The sequence below is a fragment of the Pseudophryne corroboree genome, chromosome 10 (assembly GCF_028390025.1).
Source record: "Pseudophryne corroboree isolate aPseCor3 chromosome 10, aPseCor3.hap2, whole genome shotgun sequence".
NCBI classification, from domain to species: domain Eukaryota; kingdom Metazoa; phylum Chordata; class Amphibia; order Anura; family Myobatrachidae; genus Pseudophryne; species Pseudophryne corroboree.
The window spans coordinates 131895820-131913949 of record NC_086453.1 but is presented as its reverse complement, the minus strand read 5'-3'; the positions used below and the strand labels follow the sequence as shown (position 1 = coordinate 131913949).

General features: G+C 46.2%; 1 protein-coding gene across 2 annotated transcripts in view; it reads right to left on the bottom strand.

Moving 5' to 3' along the window:
* The window catches only part of LOC134966230 (branched-chain-amino-acid aminotransferase, cytosolic-like), a 194976-nt gene that overhangs the window by 39558 nt on the left and 137288 nt on the right, over positions 1 to 18130 (bottom strand). For both annotated transcript variants that reach the window (XM_063942800.1, XM_063942801.1), the window contains 4 exons: positions 14938 to 15101; positions 14616 to 14758; positions 14001 to 14086; positions 6492 to 6632 (listed from right to left, as the gene is read on the bottom strand). In XM_063942800.1, the coding sequence (XP_063798870.1) occupies positions 6492 to 6632; positions 14001 to 14086; positions 14616 to 14758; positions 14938 to 15101 (534 nt within the window). The remainder of the gene's footprint in view (positions 1 to 6491; positions 6633 to 14000; positions 14087 to 14615; positions 14759 to 14937; positions 15102 to 18130) is intronic.

Sequence of the window (18130 nt, the reverse complement as noted above, 5' to 3'; positions counted from 1 at the left end):
GCTACTCCCACCAACAACTGCTCCTTGGACCTCGCCTTTATTAGGAGATCGTCCAAGTACGGGATAATTAAAACTCCCTTTCTTCGAAGGAGTATCATCATTTCCGCCATTACCTTGGTAAACACCCTCGGTGCCGTGGAGAGTCCAAACGGCAGCGTCTGGAATTGGTAATGGCAATCCTGTACCACAAATCTGAGGTACTCCTGGTGAGGATAGTAAATGGGGACATGCAGGTAAGCATCCTTGATGTCCAGGGATACCATGTAATCCCCCTCGTCCAGGCTTGCAATAACCGCCCTGAGCGATTCCATCTTGAACTTGAATTTTTTTATATATGTGTTCAAGGATTTCAAATTTAAAATGGGTCTCACCGAACCGTCTGGTTTCGGTACCACAAACAGTGTGGAATAGTAACCCCGTCCTTGTTGAAGTAGGGGCACCTTGATTATCACCTGCTGGGAATACAGCTTGTGAATTGCCGCTAGCACAGCCTCCCTGTCTGAAGGAGTAATCGGCAAGGCAGATTTTAGGAACCGGTGGGGTGGAGACGCCTCGAATTCCAGTTTGTACCCTTGAGATACTATTTGCAGGATCCAGGGATCCACCTGTGAGCGAGCCCACTGATCGCTGAAATTTTTGAGGCGGCCCCCCACTGTACCTGGCTCCGCCTGTGGAGCCCCACCGTCATGCGGCGGACTTGGAAGAAGCGGGGGAGGACTTTTGCTCCTGGGAACCTGCTGTTTGTTGCAGCCTTTTTCCCCTACCTCTGCCTCTGGACAGAAAGGACCCGCCTTTTCCATGAATGTTTTTCTGAGTCCGAAAGGACTGTACCTGATAAAACGGCGCCTTTTTAGGCTGTGAGGGAACATGGGGTAAAAATGCTGACTTCCCAGCAGTTGCTGTGGAAACTAGGTCCGAGAGACCATCCCCAAATAACTCCTCACCCTTATAAGGCAAAACTTCCATGTGCCTTTTTGAATCTGCATCCCCTGTCCACTGGCGAGTCCATAAGCCTCTCCTAGCAGAAATGGACAATGCACTTATTTTAGATGCCAGCCGGCAGATCTCCCTCTGTGCATCTCTCATGTATAAGACCGAGTCTTTTATATGCTCTATGTTAGCAGAATAGTGTCCCTGTCTAGGGTGTCAATATTTTCTGACAGGGAATCTGACCACGCAGCGGCAGCACTGCACATCCATGCTGACGCAATAGCTGGTCTAAGTATAATGCCTGAGTGTGTATATACAGACTTCAGGATCGCCTCCTGCTTTCTATCAGCAGGTTCCTTGAGGGCGGCCGTATCCGGAGACGGTAGTGCCACCTTTTTAGACAAACGTGTGAGCGCTTTATCCACCCTAGGGGGTGTCTCCCAACGTGACCTATCCTCTGGCGGGAAAGGGAACGCCATTAGTAACTTCTTAGAGATTACCAATCTTTTATCAGGGAAAGCCCACGCTTCTTCACACACTTCATTTAATTCTTCTGATGGGGGAAAAACTACGGGTAGTTTTTTCTCCCCAAACATAATACCCTTTTTAGTGGTACCTGGGTTTATATCAGAAATTTGTAACACCTCTTTCATTGCTTCAATCATGCAACGAATGGCCTTAGTGGACATTAGACTAGACTCATCGTCGTCGACACTGGTGTCAGTATCTGAGGTAGCGGGCGTTTTAGAGCCCCCGATGGCCTTTGAGACGCCTGGACAGGCACGAGCTGAGAAGCCGGCTGTCCCGCATTTGGCATGTCGTCAAATTTTTTGTGTAAGGAGTCGACACGTGCACGCAATTCCTTCCATAAGTCCATCCACTCAGGTGTCTGCCCCGCAGGGGGTGACATCCCTTCTATAGGCATCTGCTCCGCCTCCACATCATTATCCTCATCAAACATGTCGACACAGCCGTACCGACACACCGCACACACACAGGGAATGCTCTAACAGAGGACAGGACCCACAAAAGCCCTTTGGGGAGACAGAGTGAGAGTATGCCAGCACACACCAGAGCGCTATATAATGCAGGGACTAACTGAATTATGTCCCCTATAGCTGCTGTTATATATACTGCGCCTAAATTTAGTGCCCCCCCTCTCTTTTTTACCCTTTTCTGTAGTGTAGACTGCAGGGGAGAGCCAGGGAGCTTCCTTCCAGCGGAGCTGTGAGGGAGAAATGGCGGCAGTGTGCTGAGGGAGATAGCTCCGCCCCTTTTTCGCTGACTTTTGTCCCGCTTTTTTATGGATTCTGGCAGGGGTAATTATCACATATATAGCCTCTGGGGCTATATATTGTGGTATTTTTGCCAGCCAAGGTGTTTTTATTGCTGCTCAGGGCGCCCCCCCCTAGCGCCCTGCACCCTCAGTGACCGGAGTGTGAAGTGTGTATGAGGAGCAATGGCGCACAGCTGCAGTGCTGTGCGCTACCTTGGTGAAGACTGATGTCTTCTGCCGCCGATTTTCCGGACCTCTTCTTGCTTCTGGCTCTGTAAGGGGGACGGCGGCGCGGCTCCGGGACCGAACACCAAGGCCAGTTCCATGCGGTCGATCCCTCTGGAGCTAATGGTGTCCAGTAGCCTAAGAAGCCCAAGCTAGCTGCAAGCAGGTAGGTTCGCTTCTTCTCCCCTTAGTCCCTCGCTGCAGTGAGCCTGTTGCCAGCAGGTCTCACTGTAAAATAAAAAACCTAATTATATACTTTCTTTTTATAAGCTCAGGAGAGCCCCTAGTGTGCATCCAACCTCGGCCGGGCACAAAATCTAACTAACTGAGGCTTGGAGGAGGGTCATAGTGGGAGGAGCCAGTGCACACCAGGTGACTTAAAAGCTTTCTTTAGTTGTGCCCAGTCTCCTGCGGAGCCGCTATTCCCCATGGTCCTTTCGGAGTTCCCAGCATCCACTAGGACGTCAGAGAAAAGGGTTTCTTCATAGCAAGTGCAGCTGAGGGAAGAAAAGGTGACTTACCCGCCGTAGCCGTGGAGATCCACGCATCTAACGCTTCCCCAAAGAGAACCTGACCTGTTTACATGGATTTGAGCGTATTATTAATTTTATGATCAGCTGGCTCTTTCAAGGCGGTAGATCCTGGAACAGGTAAAACCACCTTTTTTGAGAGTCTGGATACTGACGCGTCAATAGGCGGGTTTTCCCCTTTTTCCCTATCCTCTACCGGGAAAGGAAACGCTACCAGAACCCTTTTAAGTATCTGGAATTTCTTATTCGGGTTTTCCCAAGCCTTTTCAAATATATCATTTAATTCCTTTGACACAGGGAAGGTTAGCGAGGCTTTCTTATTTTCAGTGAAGTAAGCATCATCAACCTGCTTGGGTGTTGTATAAGCAATATTTAACACATCCCTAATAGCCTCTATCATCAACTGCACCCCATTTGCAAGTGATGCAGCCCCCCGCAATACATCCCCGTCACCGTCTGTAGTATCAGAATCGGTATCACCCTGCATGATCTGTTCAAGAGCACGTTTATGTGAATATACAGCGGGGAGCCATGATGTACAAGAACTGGGCCAGATTGCCATAGAGTTCTGTAAAGCCTGAGTTGCAGATTCATTCTGTGCAACCCTGTTAGAAATCTGAGAAATCATTTGATAGAGGATAACCACTCAGGCTCCCTTGTTGGGATCTGTGCTAAACCAGTGCAATCCTGATTACATGGAATGGGATCATCCTGAGAGGACATATCCTCTGCAGCATATGACACAGAGTCCCTGGACATAGCTTAATGGAGACCATAGACACTCCACACACACACACAGGAGAGGGCAGACAGAGTTTCACCCCCAAGAATGGCATCGAGAGACAGAGATTGGAGCCAACCCACACACAGCGATTTTTAGGTACAGGGAGACCCCCAACCAGTGCCGACTGTGCATTTTAATAGGTTACACAGCCTGTATACAGTCTCCCCCCCTTCTACAACCCCCTGGTACCGTGAGAGATAGCTAGAGTTGTTCTGGAGGGACATGCACTTCACTGACAGCGTTGTGCAGGCAGGAAAATGGCGCTGAACGCTGCTGGGTCCGCTCTGAGGAGAAGCTCCGCCCCCAAAATGGTGCTGTCTTCCCGCTCTGCATAGGATTATACTGGCCTGGGGAATTATGCTGGCATAGATCCCGGGACCCCAACAGGCTGTGTGACCAATGTAGGGTGTAGGCGCTGGCTCAGGGCACCCCTCACAGTGCCGCACTATGTGCCGCTGAGCCCCGGAGTGCAGTTAGTACTGCGCCCCATACCCTGTTGCCGCTATCTTCACACCGGCCCCCCGCTTGCTAGGGGGGTCGGTGACTCACTTGCCACCAATCTTCTGGCTCTGTAAGTGGGTGGCGGCATGCTGTTGGGGTGAGCGATTCCCTGTGGCAGGTTCCCTCAGGAGCTCAGTGTCCTGTCAGCGGAGTCAGTGGCTCAGACGCCACAGGGCGGACACTACTCCCCCCCTTAGTCCCACGAAGCAGGGAGACTGTTGCCAGCAGCCACCCAGTAAAATAACAAACTCTAAACAAAAACTTTTTCTAGAAGCTCTGTAGAGCTCCCCTAGCTGTGACCGGCTCCTCCGGGCACATTTTCTAAACAGAGTCTGGTAGGAGGGGCATAGAGGGAGGAGCCAGCCCACACTCTCAAACTCTTAAAGTGCCAATGGCCCCTGGTGGACCCGTCTATACCCTATGGTACTAATGTGGACCCCAGCATCCTCTAGGATGTAAGAGATATATGTAATAGGCATTACGGTGTGCCATAATGTGTAATGGGCATTACGGTGTGTGGCATAATGTGTAATGGGTGTTACGTGTCTGGACAAATGTGTAATGGGCATTATGCTGTGTGGCATAATGTGTAATGGGCATTATGGTGTGTAGCATAATGTGTAATGGGCATTACGGTGTGTGGCATTATGTGGCCATGCCCCTATTGTCATGTTGCCACTCCCCTAGTTTTGTGTGACAAACGCCCCTCATGACAAATGACCACCCCCATTTTTTTACTATCAGTACCAGTAAGAAAAAAAATTCTACTTGCACCACTGAGGTGGGATATTTATATTGTGGCTTGTTGGCAGGAGGGTCTCATGATTTTCAATTGTTTTGGACACATGCATTAAGTTTATGATATTTAAACTTACATTTCCATTTTTTTATTTACATTTTTATTAATATATGAATGTATTAATAAATATGAATCATCTTATCACTACTACAGCATTATCTCCCTATTTGTTTTTGTTTACAGATTGGTAAATGCAGTGCTGTTCGTTTTCTTTTTTTCACATACAGAAGCATTAGCATAACATTCGCAGCAGCTGCCCAAAGCTATGTCCACAGAATACGCAGGTCAGGGTCTAACTGTGAAATGACCATAAGGTAGTTTTACATGGACTACTCCTGTACCCAATTCTTGTCTCATATATGCCTCCCCTGCACAGCATTACAGAAGGAAACCCAAGAAATCCATTCACTGCACACGGCGATACTTTCTTCTCCCGCCTTATGTCCCCTCTACTCCTGGGTGTGGTATGGAAGGTAGATATTAAGTAGGTCGACAGTGTCTAGGTCGACCACTATTGGTCGACAGTAACTAGGTCGACAGGTGTCTATGTCGACATGGTCTTTAGGTCGACATGTCAACAGGTCGACATGAGTTTTTTTGGTGTCGTTTTCTTCGTAGAATGACCGGTAACCCCAATTAGTGCACCGTGTCCCCTCGCATGGCTCGCTTCACTCACCATGCTTCGGGCAAGATTACCGTTTCAATCGTAGTCCACGTGGATCGTTAAGTATGAAAAGGTTAAAAAAAAAGAAAAAAAATTGTGAAAAACTCATGTCGACCTAGAACATGTCGACCTAGAGACCCTGCCGACCTAGACACCATGTCGACCTAGTTACTGTCGACCAATAGTGGTCGACCTAGACATTGTCGAACTAGATACTGTCGACTTAGACACTGGATCTCCTACTCCACCGGTAGTCACAGGAATGCTTTTCAGACAATAACAGCGTGGGGTAATCCTCTGGGCTGCTATTAAGCGGTGCAGGTAAGAGAGAAGTGAAGCAGGTCTGGTCCTGTAGAGGAGTTAACACAGCTGACTCTGATGCGCCCCCCCCCCCCCCTCCCCACTCCCTCCAACACGTGGGAATTCAGAGATTATCACAGCAGCAAATTTGTTAGCAGTTGGGCAAAACCATCTGCAGGGGGGGGGGGGGGGGCAGATATAACATGTGCAGAAAGAGTTAGATTTGGGTGGGGTGTGTTCAATCTGAAATTTAAATTGCAGTGTAAAAATAAAGCAGCCAGTATTTACCCTGCACAGAAACAAAATAACCCACCCAAATCTAACTCTCTGCACATGTTACATCTGCCCCCCCTGCAGTGCACATGGTTTTTGCCCAACTGCTAACAAATTTGCTGCTGCGATCAACTCTAAATTACCGCCATAGGTAGGTTTTGGACTTGAGAAAATATGAAGTATTTATGTAATAAGAATTCAGTACTCACGTCTCCATTATAAAGTATCCGGTTGACTGGAGAGACCACACAGGCAGTTCCTGCTCCAAATATCTCTTTTACCCGGTTTTCTTGCAGCCCTTTAATCACTTCAGCCATAGTAACCGAGCGCTCTGAGACCTTGATTTCCCCCTGCGCAAACACATAATCCAATGGATTGTCATTATTTCAGTATTTATGTCAGCACAAGAGGACCCAGCGGCCAGTAATGGCTTAGAATGCCAAGTTCTCAACTGGAACTTTGTTACATGGGCTAATCTTTGAAAGAAGTGAAGGAAATGTTACCATGTTGACTTAAATCCCCATTACTGCTAGTTTAGCTATAGTCGCTTCCTCTTCTGTGCCACACTACTCACCCTACTTACATCACACTAACTCTTTTTCCTCTTGTGGTAAACATATAATACAACGATAGTAAAAATAGGATTTTGGTACTTACCAGGTAAATCCTTTTCTTTGAATCCATAGGGGGCACTGGAGTACTCTTGGGATATGGACGGCCTCCATAGGAACAGGGCACTGAATATTTAAATTTAGAACACTCCACCCCTCCATATCCCAGAGTACCTCAGTGTTTTTTACTGAGCCGAACAGGAGCTATAGAGAGGTTGACAATGGAGTATTACATAGAACATAACGGACAACAATGAAGTTGACACATAACGTTACTGACAACTAAACAGTTGACACCATAACCAGCACTTGCTAATTTGAACCAGTCGGTGAGAGTGTGTTACCATAAGATCCCCTGAACTTACCAGAAACCAGGTAAAACTGCTCTGGGTGGGCGTCCAGTGCCCCCTATGGATTCAAAGAAAAAGGATTTACCTGGTAAGTACCAAAATCCTATTTTCTTTTTCATCCACTAGGGGTCACTGGAGTACTCTTGGGATGTACCAAAGCTTCCCCCTTGGGCGGGAGAGCTGTTTGGCACCTGTAACACTAGGCGGCCAAAGCTAGATGCTGATGCCGCAAACTTATCAAACTTGTAAAAGCACACAAACGTGTGCACTGATGACCATGTAGCCGCACGGCAAAGCTGCATCTTGGAAGCTCCACGACCAGCTGCCCATGAAGTTCCCACAGAACGTGTGGAATGAGCTGTTACTGATGTAGGCGGCTGTAACCTAGCATGAAGATAAGCCTGACGTATAGTCAGTTTTATCCATCTAGATAGGGTCTGCTTAGACGCTGGCCAACCCATCTTGGCAGCATCATAGAGAACAAACAACGTATCCGTCTTACGAACTGTAAACGTTTGGGATACATAAACGCGTAATGAGCGTACCACATCCAGAGTTCCAGAATGTCCTGTTAACACAGGAACTACTATTGGTTGATTGATGTGAAAAGATGACACTACCTTAGCTCTGTCATCACGAAACACCAAATACGGGGGCTTGCATGACAAGGCACCCAAATCTGAAACACGCCTTGCCGAAGCTAAGGCTAGAAGAAAAATTGTTTTCCAAGTGAGAAACTTTATATCCACTTGCTGTAAGGGTTCGAAATATGAAGACTGTAAGAAATCTAAAACCAGATTCAAGTCCCATGGCGCAGTAGGTGGAATGAATGGAGGCTGTACTCTGAGGACACCTTGCAGAAAAGTGTGTACCGACAGCAATAGGGCCAATCGTCTTTGAAAATAAAGTGAAAACGCAGATACCTGCACCTTTAGTGTAGATAAACGCAGTCCTCCATCTAACCCAGTCTGTAGAAATAACAAAAGACGGGATAACTTGAAAGATGATGTCGGAAACTTCCGAGCTTCACACCAACCTATATAGGCACGCCAAATTCTGTAATAATGAGCTGCCGTAACTGGATTCCTAGCGCGTAACATGGTTGGTATAACCGATTCTGGAATGCCCTCTCTTCTTAAGAGTGCGGTCTCAATAGCCACCCCGTCAAATGCAGCCGCGCTAAATCGGGGTAAAGGAACGGACCCTGTTGTAACAAGTCCGGACGTAGTGGGAGCGGCCAAGGATCGTCTGCGAGTAGTCCGCGGAGATCCGAGAACCAAGCTCTCCGAGGCCAATGAGGCGCCACTAGTATGACTGTGACAGACTCTCTTTTGATCCGTTTTAGCACCAGAGGGAGCAGCGGAAACGGTGGAAACAGATACACTAGGCTGTACGGCCAAGCGATTGTGAGAGCATCCACCGCCACTGCCTTTGGATCTCTCATTCTGGACACATACTGGGGCGTTTGGTGATTGTGGCGAGACGCCATCAGGTCCACTTGAGGGTAAACCCACCTCTGGACCAACATGTGAAACACTTCTGGATTTAATGCCCATTCTCCTGGATGAAAATCCCGACGGCTGAGATAATCCGCCTCCCAGTTGTCCACTCCCGGAATGAACACTGCCGACAATATCACCTGGTGGTATTCTGCCCAATTGAGGATTCGATCTACTTCCCGCATTGCCATGCGGCTTCTCGTTCCTCCTTGTTTGTTGATGTATGCGACTGCCGTCGCGTTGTCTGACTGCAGTTGGACAGTCTGAGACCGAAGCATGTGTACTGCTTGTCGTAGCGCATTGTAAATTGCGCGGAGTTCCAGGACATTTATAGACAGCAATCTTTCATGATCCGCCCAGAGACCCTGGAGCTGACAATTTTGAACTACAGCTCCCCAACCTCTGAGACTCGCGTCCGTCGTTAGAATTATCCAATTCCAGCCGCCGAACAGTTTCCCTGCGGTTAAATTGTGTACCTTGAGCCACCAGAGCAGAGACACCCTTGCCCTTGGCGACAACCTCACCCTGTGGTGAATCTGCAGATGCGAGCCCGACCACTGTGCAAGCACATCCAGTTGAAATGGACTTGAGTGAAATCTTCCGAACTGAAGCGCTTCGAAAGCCGCCACCATTGTTCCTAAGAGGCGAATGCACAAATGTACCGAGACTGTGCGTGGCTTGAGCACTAATTGTACCAGATGTCGAATAATCTGTACTTTCTGTTGTGGTAGGTAAATTCTTTGATTTACCGTATCGAGAATCATACCTAGGAATTGAAGTCGTTGAGACGGAATTAGATGTGATTTCTTGAAGTTGACAATCCAACCGTGGTGAACCAGTACCTTGTACGTTAGCAGCGCATGTTGGAGAAGCATCTGTTGAGACGGGGCTTTGATGAGCAGATCGTCTAAGTACGGAACTATTGTCACTCCGAGGGATCTGAGATGAGCTATCATCACAGACATCACTTTGGTGAATACCCGAGGCGCTGACGAAAGGCCAAACGGTAGAGCCTGAAACTGGTAATGGTTCTGGCGTATTGCAAACCGCAAGAACCTCTGATGAGGTTGCCAAATCGGAATGTGTAAGTACGCATCCTTGAGATCTAGCGCAATCATGAATTCCTTTGGCTCTAAACCTGCAATTACTGAGCGCAGAGATTCCATCTTGAATCTGTAGTAAGTGACGTACCGATTGAGACCCTTTAAGTTCAATATTGGCCTGACTGAGCCATCCGGCTTCGGTACCACAAACAGACTGGAATAATAACCGACCCTGTTGGTGTACAGGGACCGGAATCAAAACTGCTGAATCCAGTAGGGACTGAATGGCAATTTGCAGAACCGCCCTCTTGTCGTACGAGAGAGGTAGTCCTGTCTTGAAACACCGCAGTGGCGGAAGACAGTCGAACTCTATTTTGTAACCTCTTAACACTAAATTGCGGATCCACCCATCCGCGGATGTCTGGAACCACGCCAAATGGAACGTCTGAAGGTGTGCTCCCACAATCGGAGATCCGAGATGGGCTGGTAGCCCGTCATGTCACTGGCTTGTCGGTGACCTTAGCGTCCTGACGACTTGTGTTGGTTTGTTGGAAACCACGTCCTCGACCCCGTCTACCAGGCGTGGCTGTTCCTCTGCCACGACCGCGAAAGGACTGAGGTCTAAAGGATTTGAACGCAGGTCCAGAGTATCTCCGTCTTGGTACTGTTGGAGGCAATGGTAAGAAAACCGACTTTCCTCCCGTGGCCTCAGAAATCCATTTGTCCAATTCAGGACCAAACAACTTCTCGCCACCGTAAGGTAACGCCTCTATACCTCTTTTGACCTCTGCCTCCGCTTGCCAAGAACGCAGCGAGAGAGCTCGTCGTACTGTAACCAGTGACGATGAAATGCGAGAAGTGAGCTGACAGACGTCAGTAGAAGCTGTACATAGATACTCCGCAGCCTCACACATTTGATCAGCAAGAAGTATAAGGTGATCGTCATGTAGGGCAGACTTGAGTTCTGTTATCCATACTATGAGCGCCTTAGTGACCCAGATGCCAACCAACCCAGGTCTCAGCAGCACTCCTGCTGCTATATACATGGACTTTAGCATAGTTTCTATTTTGCGGTCTGAAGGGTCTTTGAGCGTAGTAGCAGTTGGCATTGGTATGGTTAATTTCTTTGTAAGAAAAATATTGACTAAAAAAAAAAATATTCAAAATAATTGTGGACTAAGCCACACAAGCCTGTTGCTACTTGAGCACAGAAAAAACACTGAGGTACTCTGGGATATGGAGCGGTGGAGTGTTCTAAATTTAAATATTCAGTGCCCTGTTCCTATGGAGGCCGTCCATATCCCAAGAGTACTCCAGTGACCCCTAGTGGATGAAAAAGAAATATTGTATGCCTCCCTACAGTTGTTTAAAGTAGTTCCTTGGAACTTTTTGTGTTACTCTGCATTCTTGAATTCATTTTTTTTAAAGGGGCCATGGTCTTCATCTAAGTCCCAATAACAGAGAAAATCTGGTTAAAAAAAGAAAATACATACATGTATTATTTGTGTATTTAGTAAACATATGTATTCAGCATCCACAGTCTGCACCTACCAGATCATTTCTCTCCACCAAACCTTCAAGGTCCACTCCATTCACCTTTCCACCGCGATCATTTACCGCCCCCCAGGTCCAGTCTCCCAATTACTAGAAAATGTATCTGTCCGGTTTTCTGCAACCTTGAACACTATGGACCACCCTGAAAACTCTCCACTCCACAGCCCGTGACCACGGAGGCTGTGGGGGACGACGACAATAATGCTGTGCTTAGGGGCAGCCTGACCATTAAACCCACCCTTTTCCATGACACTGTCCTCTGCTGGTTGGCCATCTACCTTTTCAACTGTTCTTTCTGTCTCTACCTCTAAATCCACACTCCCGTTCCACTACCTGTTGTCATCCCTCAAATTATCCAATGTCAGCCACATTCTCTACACTGTGTGCACTTCCTTGCTTGGTGATCTTATCTGCTCCTTTAGCATCCAATACTTCATGTACGCTGACGATACACAAAGTTAGATGGTGCAGCAATAGCGAACAGTGTGCTAGAATAAAAGCTCTTTCACAACACAAAAGGTTCACTGTGAAACCCATTTCCTCTTCCAATATAGAGCACACAAAGCAGTACGGAATAATGGCAATAAAACATATGTAGTGCTCAACGTGCATTGGGTGCTTTGGTTATAAATATGAAGTTATTTGATTTTATACAGGTTGAGTATCCCTTATCCAAAATGCTTGGGACCAGAGGTATTTTGGATATCGGATTTTTCCGTATTTTGGAATAATTGCATTCCATAATGAGATATCATGGTGATGGGACCTAAATCTAAGCACAGAATGCATTTATGTTCCATATACACCTTATGCACACAGCCTGAAGGTAATTTTAGCCAATATTTTTTATAACTTTGTACATTAAACAAAGTGTGTCTACATTCACACAATTCATTTATGTTTCATATACACCTTATACACAGCCTGAAGGTCATTTAATACAATATTTGTAATAACTTTGTGTATTAAACAAAGTTTGTGTACATTGAGTCATCAAAAAACAAAGGTTTCACTATCTCAGTCTCACTCAAAAAAGTCCGTATTTCGGAATATTCCGTATTTCGGAATATTTGGATATGGGATACTCAACCTGTAATAAGTGTTTCTGTTTTAATTTCTTTTCATATTAAAATTCTATCAGAAAGGCTTAAATTGTAGGACTGATTTATGTCAGTATACAAGTGTGAAAAGCACGATGTGAGGCAATGGCAGTTCCATGCTTGAGTAATTCATGGTGCTGCATACGGTCCTGTGACACAAATTCTGGTCAGTTACATGACGTTGGCATTATTGCTGCTGTCTGTAGTGGTTTGCACATGGCTTAGTAACGTTTTTCCTTCTAATTTGGTTATCAGGGCTTCCTGGCTGAATGTGGGATGAGCACATTAAGGGCCTTATTTAGAGATGGGGGCAGATAGCTGCATATACAGTTAGATCTGCTTCCATCTCCTCATATGCTGGGGGACGCCCAGCACAGGGCAAGGCCGCTCAGCATGTGCACAATTCCATTACTGACGCATCTAATTAAGGTTGACCCCTGGCAGCGCGTCAAGTGGCCCAAAGCCATTTTTTTTAATCAGAGCAGCTGCATGCTACTCACGCAGCCACACCGAAAACGCTCCCAGCCTGCCCCGTCCCCACAACGCTGCGTTGCTGCCCCGTAAACGCCCACTGCTGTCAACCACATTGCTGGCGCATTCTTCCGGGATGCGGCTGCAATCTGTAAGGTCGTGCAGTAGCGAATCGGCCGTTGTGCATGTGCAGTTTGCCGATGAAGGCAAACTGCGCTGCGGGCCGCATTAGCAGCCATCTCTGAATCAGCCCCTAAATCTTTATGCCCATATGCAAAAGAAGGAAATTTGGTGTTGCTGGCTGAGATACTTACATGAGCTTCAAGAGTTGGAGATTGCGAGATGTTAATGGTGCCACTGTAGCAGGTGGCTGACACCCAGTACAACAACCTGGTATTTACATATTTTTCATGGTGGCAGATATCAGGAATTGGCCAGATACTTTTCAACAGAACTTTCGAAAGCCAATTTTACATTTATCCACAGGTGCACTCCCATCTTGGCAAGTAGCTCTGCAAATGACGTAGCCATGTAGAGCATTTGCATTGGGGCCCTCCGTGGCTATGTTACGTACTCAGCATACAAACAGGTGTATTTAGCTCTTAGGCAAAAAAATTAAATATACACCACATATCTGCAGGTCCCTACATTTACCTTACAGGGGTGTAGTATGTTATGCCGGCGGTCGGGCTCCCGGCGGCCAGCATACCGGTGCCGGAATCCCGACCGCCGGCATACCAACAGCTGGGCGAGTGCAAATGTGCCCCTTGCGGGCACGGTGGCGCGCTACACTATCTATTCTCTCTCCAGGGGGGTCGTGGACCTCCAAGAGGGAGAAAAGCTGTCGGTATGCCGGCGGTCGGGATTCCTGCGCCAGTATGCCGGTCGTCGGGAGCCCGGCTGCCGGCAAACTGAAGACCACCCGCCTTACAGTACAGTTCATCTCTTCAGTGCCATTGAAACAATCGATAGACACCACTGGAGTTTAAAAGCTTTGGAAGACTTCCTCCATGCAGCTTAACTATACACTATACAAATTATAAGGGAGAAGAATAGCCAAAACAAAAAACTTATAAGATTTTAAACTTACCCATTGCCGTGCCAGATCCAGCAAACTTTGTCTGGTCACTCCAGGGAGGATTAGGCCGTTGAGAGGTGGGGTCAGCAGCTCTTTCTCTGTGTATAAAAAACAACTAGATGACGTTCACAAAGATATGCAGGACAAAGGATGAGCAGGCCAAAATGCAACTCAAGGATGTGCGGGACAAAATGAAATAAAAGTGTTTTATAAAATCGTTAAATATTTATGATGTGGCATTTTAGTTTACTTCAGTGGTGTGTAAAATCATAGTCAAATTACTAAGCTAAGGATGTTACTAAAATCGTTCCATTGGCAGCCCCAAAGCAGGGGCAGATGTACTAAGCCTTGGAGAGTGATAAAGTGCCAGGCAATCAGCTTCTACCTGCCATGTTATAGACTACCATGTCATAGGCTGTGTTTTAAAAATGACAGGAGCTAATTGGTTGGTAGTTTATAGCTCTTCATTTTACCTGATCTGATGAAGTTGTTGGCTGTTCCATAATGAAATGCGTCAGGTACGGTACTGGACCAATCGTTACAACATTCTCAGCTTACAAAATTATGTATGTTGCAGACAGTATATAATTATATTATTCCAAGATGAGCAGAAGAGATGCAACTTACCTCCTTGCTCATTAATCCAGTACATGAAGAAGTTCATGGTACCAGCTTCCGTCACTTGATGGTCATCACCATACAGCCACAGCACTTGCTGACACCCTAACTTTGCTGCCTCGTGCTGCACATGTATCGTGGGACCATAGTTTCTGTGTGGAAATATTCAGGTGCATCAAGAAAAAAATCTACATAAAACAAAATAAATACAGATTGCAGTCTATAGGGAGCACAACTACAGCTGCATCTACAATTTAGGCTTTAGCTACAGATTTTCTTCTCAACAGCTGCATAGGATCCAACCACTTCAGCATACCCTGTGATTACTCACCCGCCCAGCTTATAGTCCCCAACGCCCCCCATCCAGGCACGCACGTATTTCGGATCAGCCAAAAGTGAAACTGGAGAAAATCCTCCCACTGCAAAGTATGGTCCCACCGGGCCAATGATGACATACAGTAGAGCATGATTGGACTTTGTAACTCCGAGAGACGGCTGTGGGCGAATAAGAAATTAATTACAGCAGATGGCTAATCATTGTTTTAATATGTATCTCCATTCTGAAAGCAACATCTTCTGTAAACAAACAAATAGCAGCCCTGGCTGGATGTCTGCCCAGCTGTACTGTAGTAAATAAGGGCAACCAATAGTAGAGTATAAGTGAGTTTAATACACACGTGTTCTCATACACTGTTGCTCAAGTCATGGCAAATAGCCCCACTTGTTGCACCAAGTCTCGGGCGATTTGGTCTATCCGAGCCTCTTTCTCATTCAAAATGTGCCTCTTATTTGCATAAATAAAACAACTGGGAGCGACACAAAACTACTTTGCTAGATTACACTGATCAATATGACGTGCGACATTAGTAAATCTGTGTGCGAGGTGGTACGGTGCAGCGAGCCGCAGCTTTTTCTCACGCCAAGTTCTGCTGTGCTTCATCTGCAACTTTGTTTGTGTTTAACAGTAATTCCTGCATGGTTACACTCGCAGCACAGTGACTCTACTACACTCTGAGTGGTGTTTTGCTGCATCTGTGATGATCTTGCTATACCTCTCGGGGCATCTCAGTTGTGTGGGCCCTTTGCGTCACTTGGCGTATTGAAGCTATGTGTACGAGGACACATCTGTAGGGTAATTGAGTAGATTGCAGTAGATAAATAAATGACCATTTGCCAACTGACTTGTTATCTGCTGGGTATACAAATGTTATGGACGTCTGACCGTTGACGTTTTGCACAGACCACCTAGCTGGTGCTCAGGTGTATCCACTACTAAAGCTAGGTAAACACTTGACATACATGAGAAACGATCCACACCTTTATTTTTAATTTTTTTTATAGAGATAAAACGATCCTGATAACATGAGATATCCAGTGTACACACTAATAAATTACCTGTTCCTATCTACACGATTTATGTCCAGAAAGGTCAAAGATGAAATTTTTATGTTGGTCAATCCCATACACACTACAAAATGCACAATACAACGACGCAATCGCATCTTTTAAGCAGAATGGAAGATCCAATCATCTGATTGGCCGGGATAATCAGTGCTCGTACATGCGTACACACCATACAATGTCTGACTGATGATGTATAGTGTGTACACAAACTTAACTGTCATGATTTAATGGTGCATTAACTCCAAATGGATACATTCTTAAGATACCAAGGTGGTCTGCAAAACATAAACTTATAGGGGTCCTGAGGACTGAGCTTAAATTACTCTGATCTACAGTCACTATATCGAGGTAGGAATGGAAATGCATGCCTGAAAACAGTGTATATATGTGTGTGTGTGTGTGTGTGTGTACGTACGTACGTACGTATATATATATATATATATATATATACACACACACACACACACACACACACAGGTTGAGTATCCCTTATCCAAAATGCTTGGGACCAGAAGTATTTTGGATATCGGATTTTTCCGTATTTTGGAATAATTGCATACCATAATGAGATATCATGGCGATGGGACCTAAGTCTAAGCACACAATTCATTTATGTTTTATATACACCTTATACACACTGCCTGAAGGTAATTTGATACAATATTTTTAATAACTTTGTGTATTAAACAAAGTTTGTGTACATTGAGCCATCAGAAAACAAAGGTTTCACTATCTTAGTCTCACTCAAAAAATTCTGTATTTCGGATTATTCCGTATTTCGGAATATTTGGATATGGGTGTGTGTGTGTGTGTGTGTGTGTGTGTGTGTGTGTGCGTGTGCGTGTGTGTGTGTGTTTGTGTGAAAAACAGAAGTGAGGGGCGCACAGTGTGAGTAAATTATCATCAACATTTAATAAAAAAAATAAGAATTTACTTACCGATAATTCTATTTCTCATAGTCCGTAGTGGATGCTGGGGACTCCGAAAGGACCATGGGGAATAGCGGCTCCGCAGGAGACTGGGCACAAAAGTAAAGCTTTAGAACTACCTGGTGTGCACTGGCTCCTCCCCCTATGACCCTCCTCCAAGCCTCAGTTAGGATACTGTGCCCGGACGAGCGTACACAATAAGGAAGGATTTTGAATCCCGGGTAAGACTCATACCAGCCACACCAATCACACCGTACAACTTGTGATCTGAACCCAGTTAACAGCATGATAACAGAGGAGCCTCTGAAAAGATGGCTCACAACAATAATAACCCGATTTTTGTAACAATAACTATGTACAAGTATTGCAGACAATCCGCACTTGGGATGGGCGCCCAGCATCCACTACGGACAATGAGAAATAGAATTATCGGTAAGTAAATTCTTATTTTCTCTGATGTCCTAGTGGATGCTGGGGACTCCAAAAGGACCATGGGGATTATACCAAAGCTCCCAAACGGGCGGGAGAGTGCGGATGACTCTGCAGCACCGAATGAGAGAACTCCAGGTCCTCCTCAGCCAGGGTATCAAATTTGTAGAATTTAGCAAACGTGTTTGCCCCTGACCAAGTAGCTGCTCGCCAAAGTTGTAAAGCCGAGACCCCTCGGGCAGCCGCCCAAGATGAGCCCACCCTCCTTGTGGAATGGGCTTTTACAGATTTTGGCTGTGGCAGGCCTGCCACAGAATGTGCAAGCTGAATTGTACTACAAATCCAACGAGCAATAGTCTGCTTAGAAGCAGGAGCACCCAGCTTGTTGGGTGCATACAGGATAAACAGCGAGTCAGATTTCCTGACTCCAGCCGTCCTGGAAACATATATTTTCAGGGCCCTGACTACGTCCAGCAACTTGGAGTCCTCCAAGTCCCTAGTAGCCGCAGGTACCACAATAGGCTGGTTTAAGTGAAAAGCTGAAACCACCTTAGGGAGAAATTGAGGACGAGTCCTCAATTCTGCCCTGTCCGCATGAAAAATTAGGTAAGGGCTTTTATAGGATAAAGCCGCCAATTCTGAGACACGCCTGGCTGAAGCCAGGGCTAACAGCATTACCACTTTCCATGTGAGATATTTTAAGTCCACAGTGGTGAGTGGTTCAAACCAATGTGATTTTAGGAACCCCAAAACTACATTGAG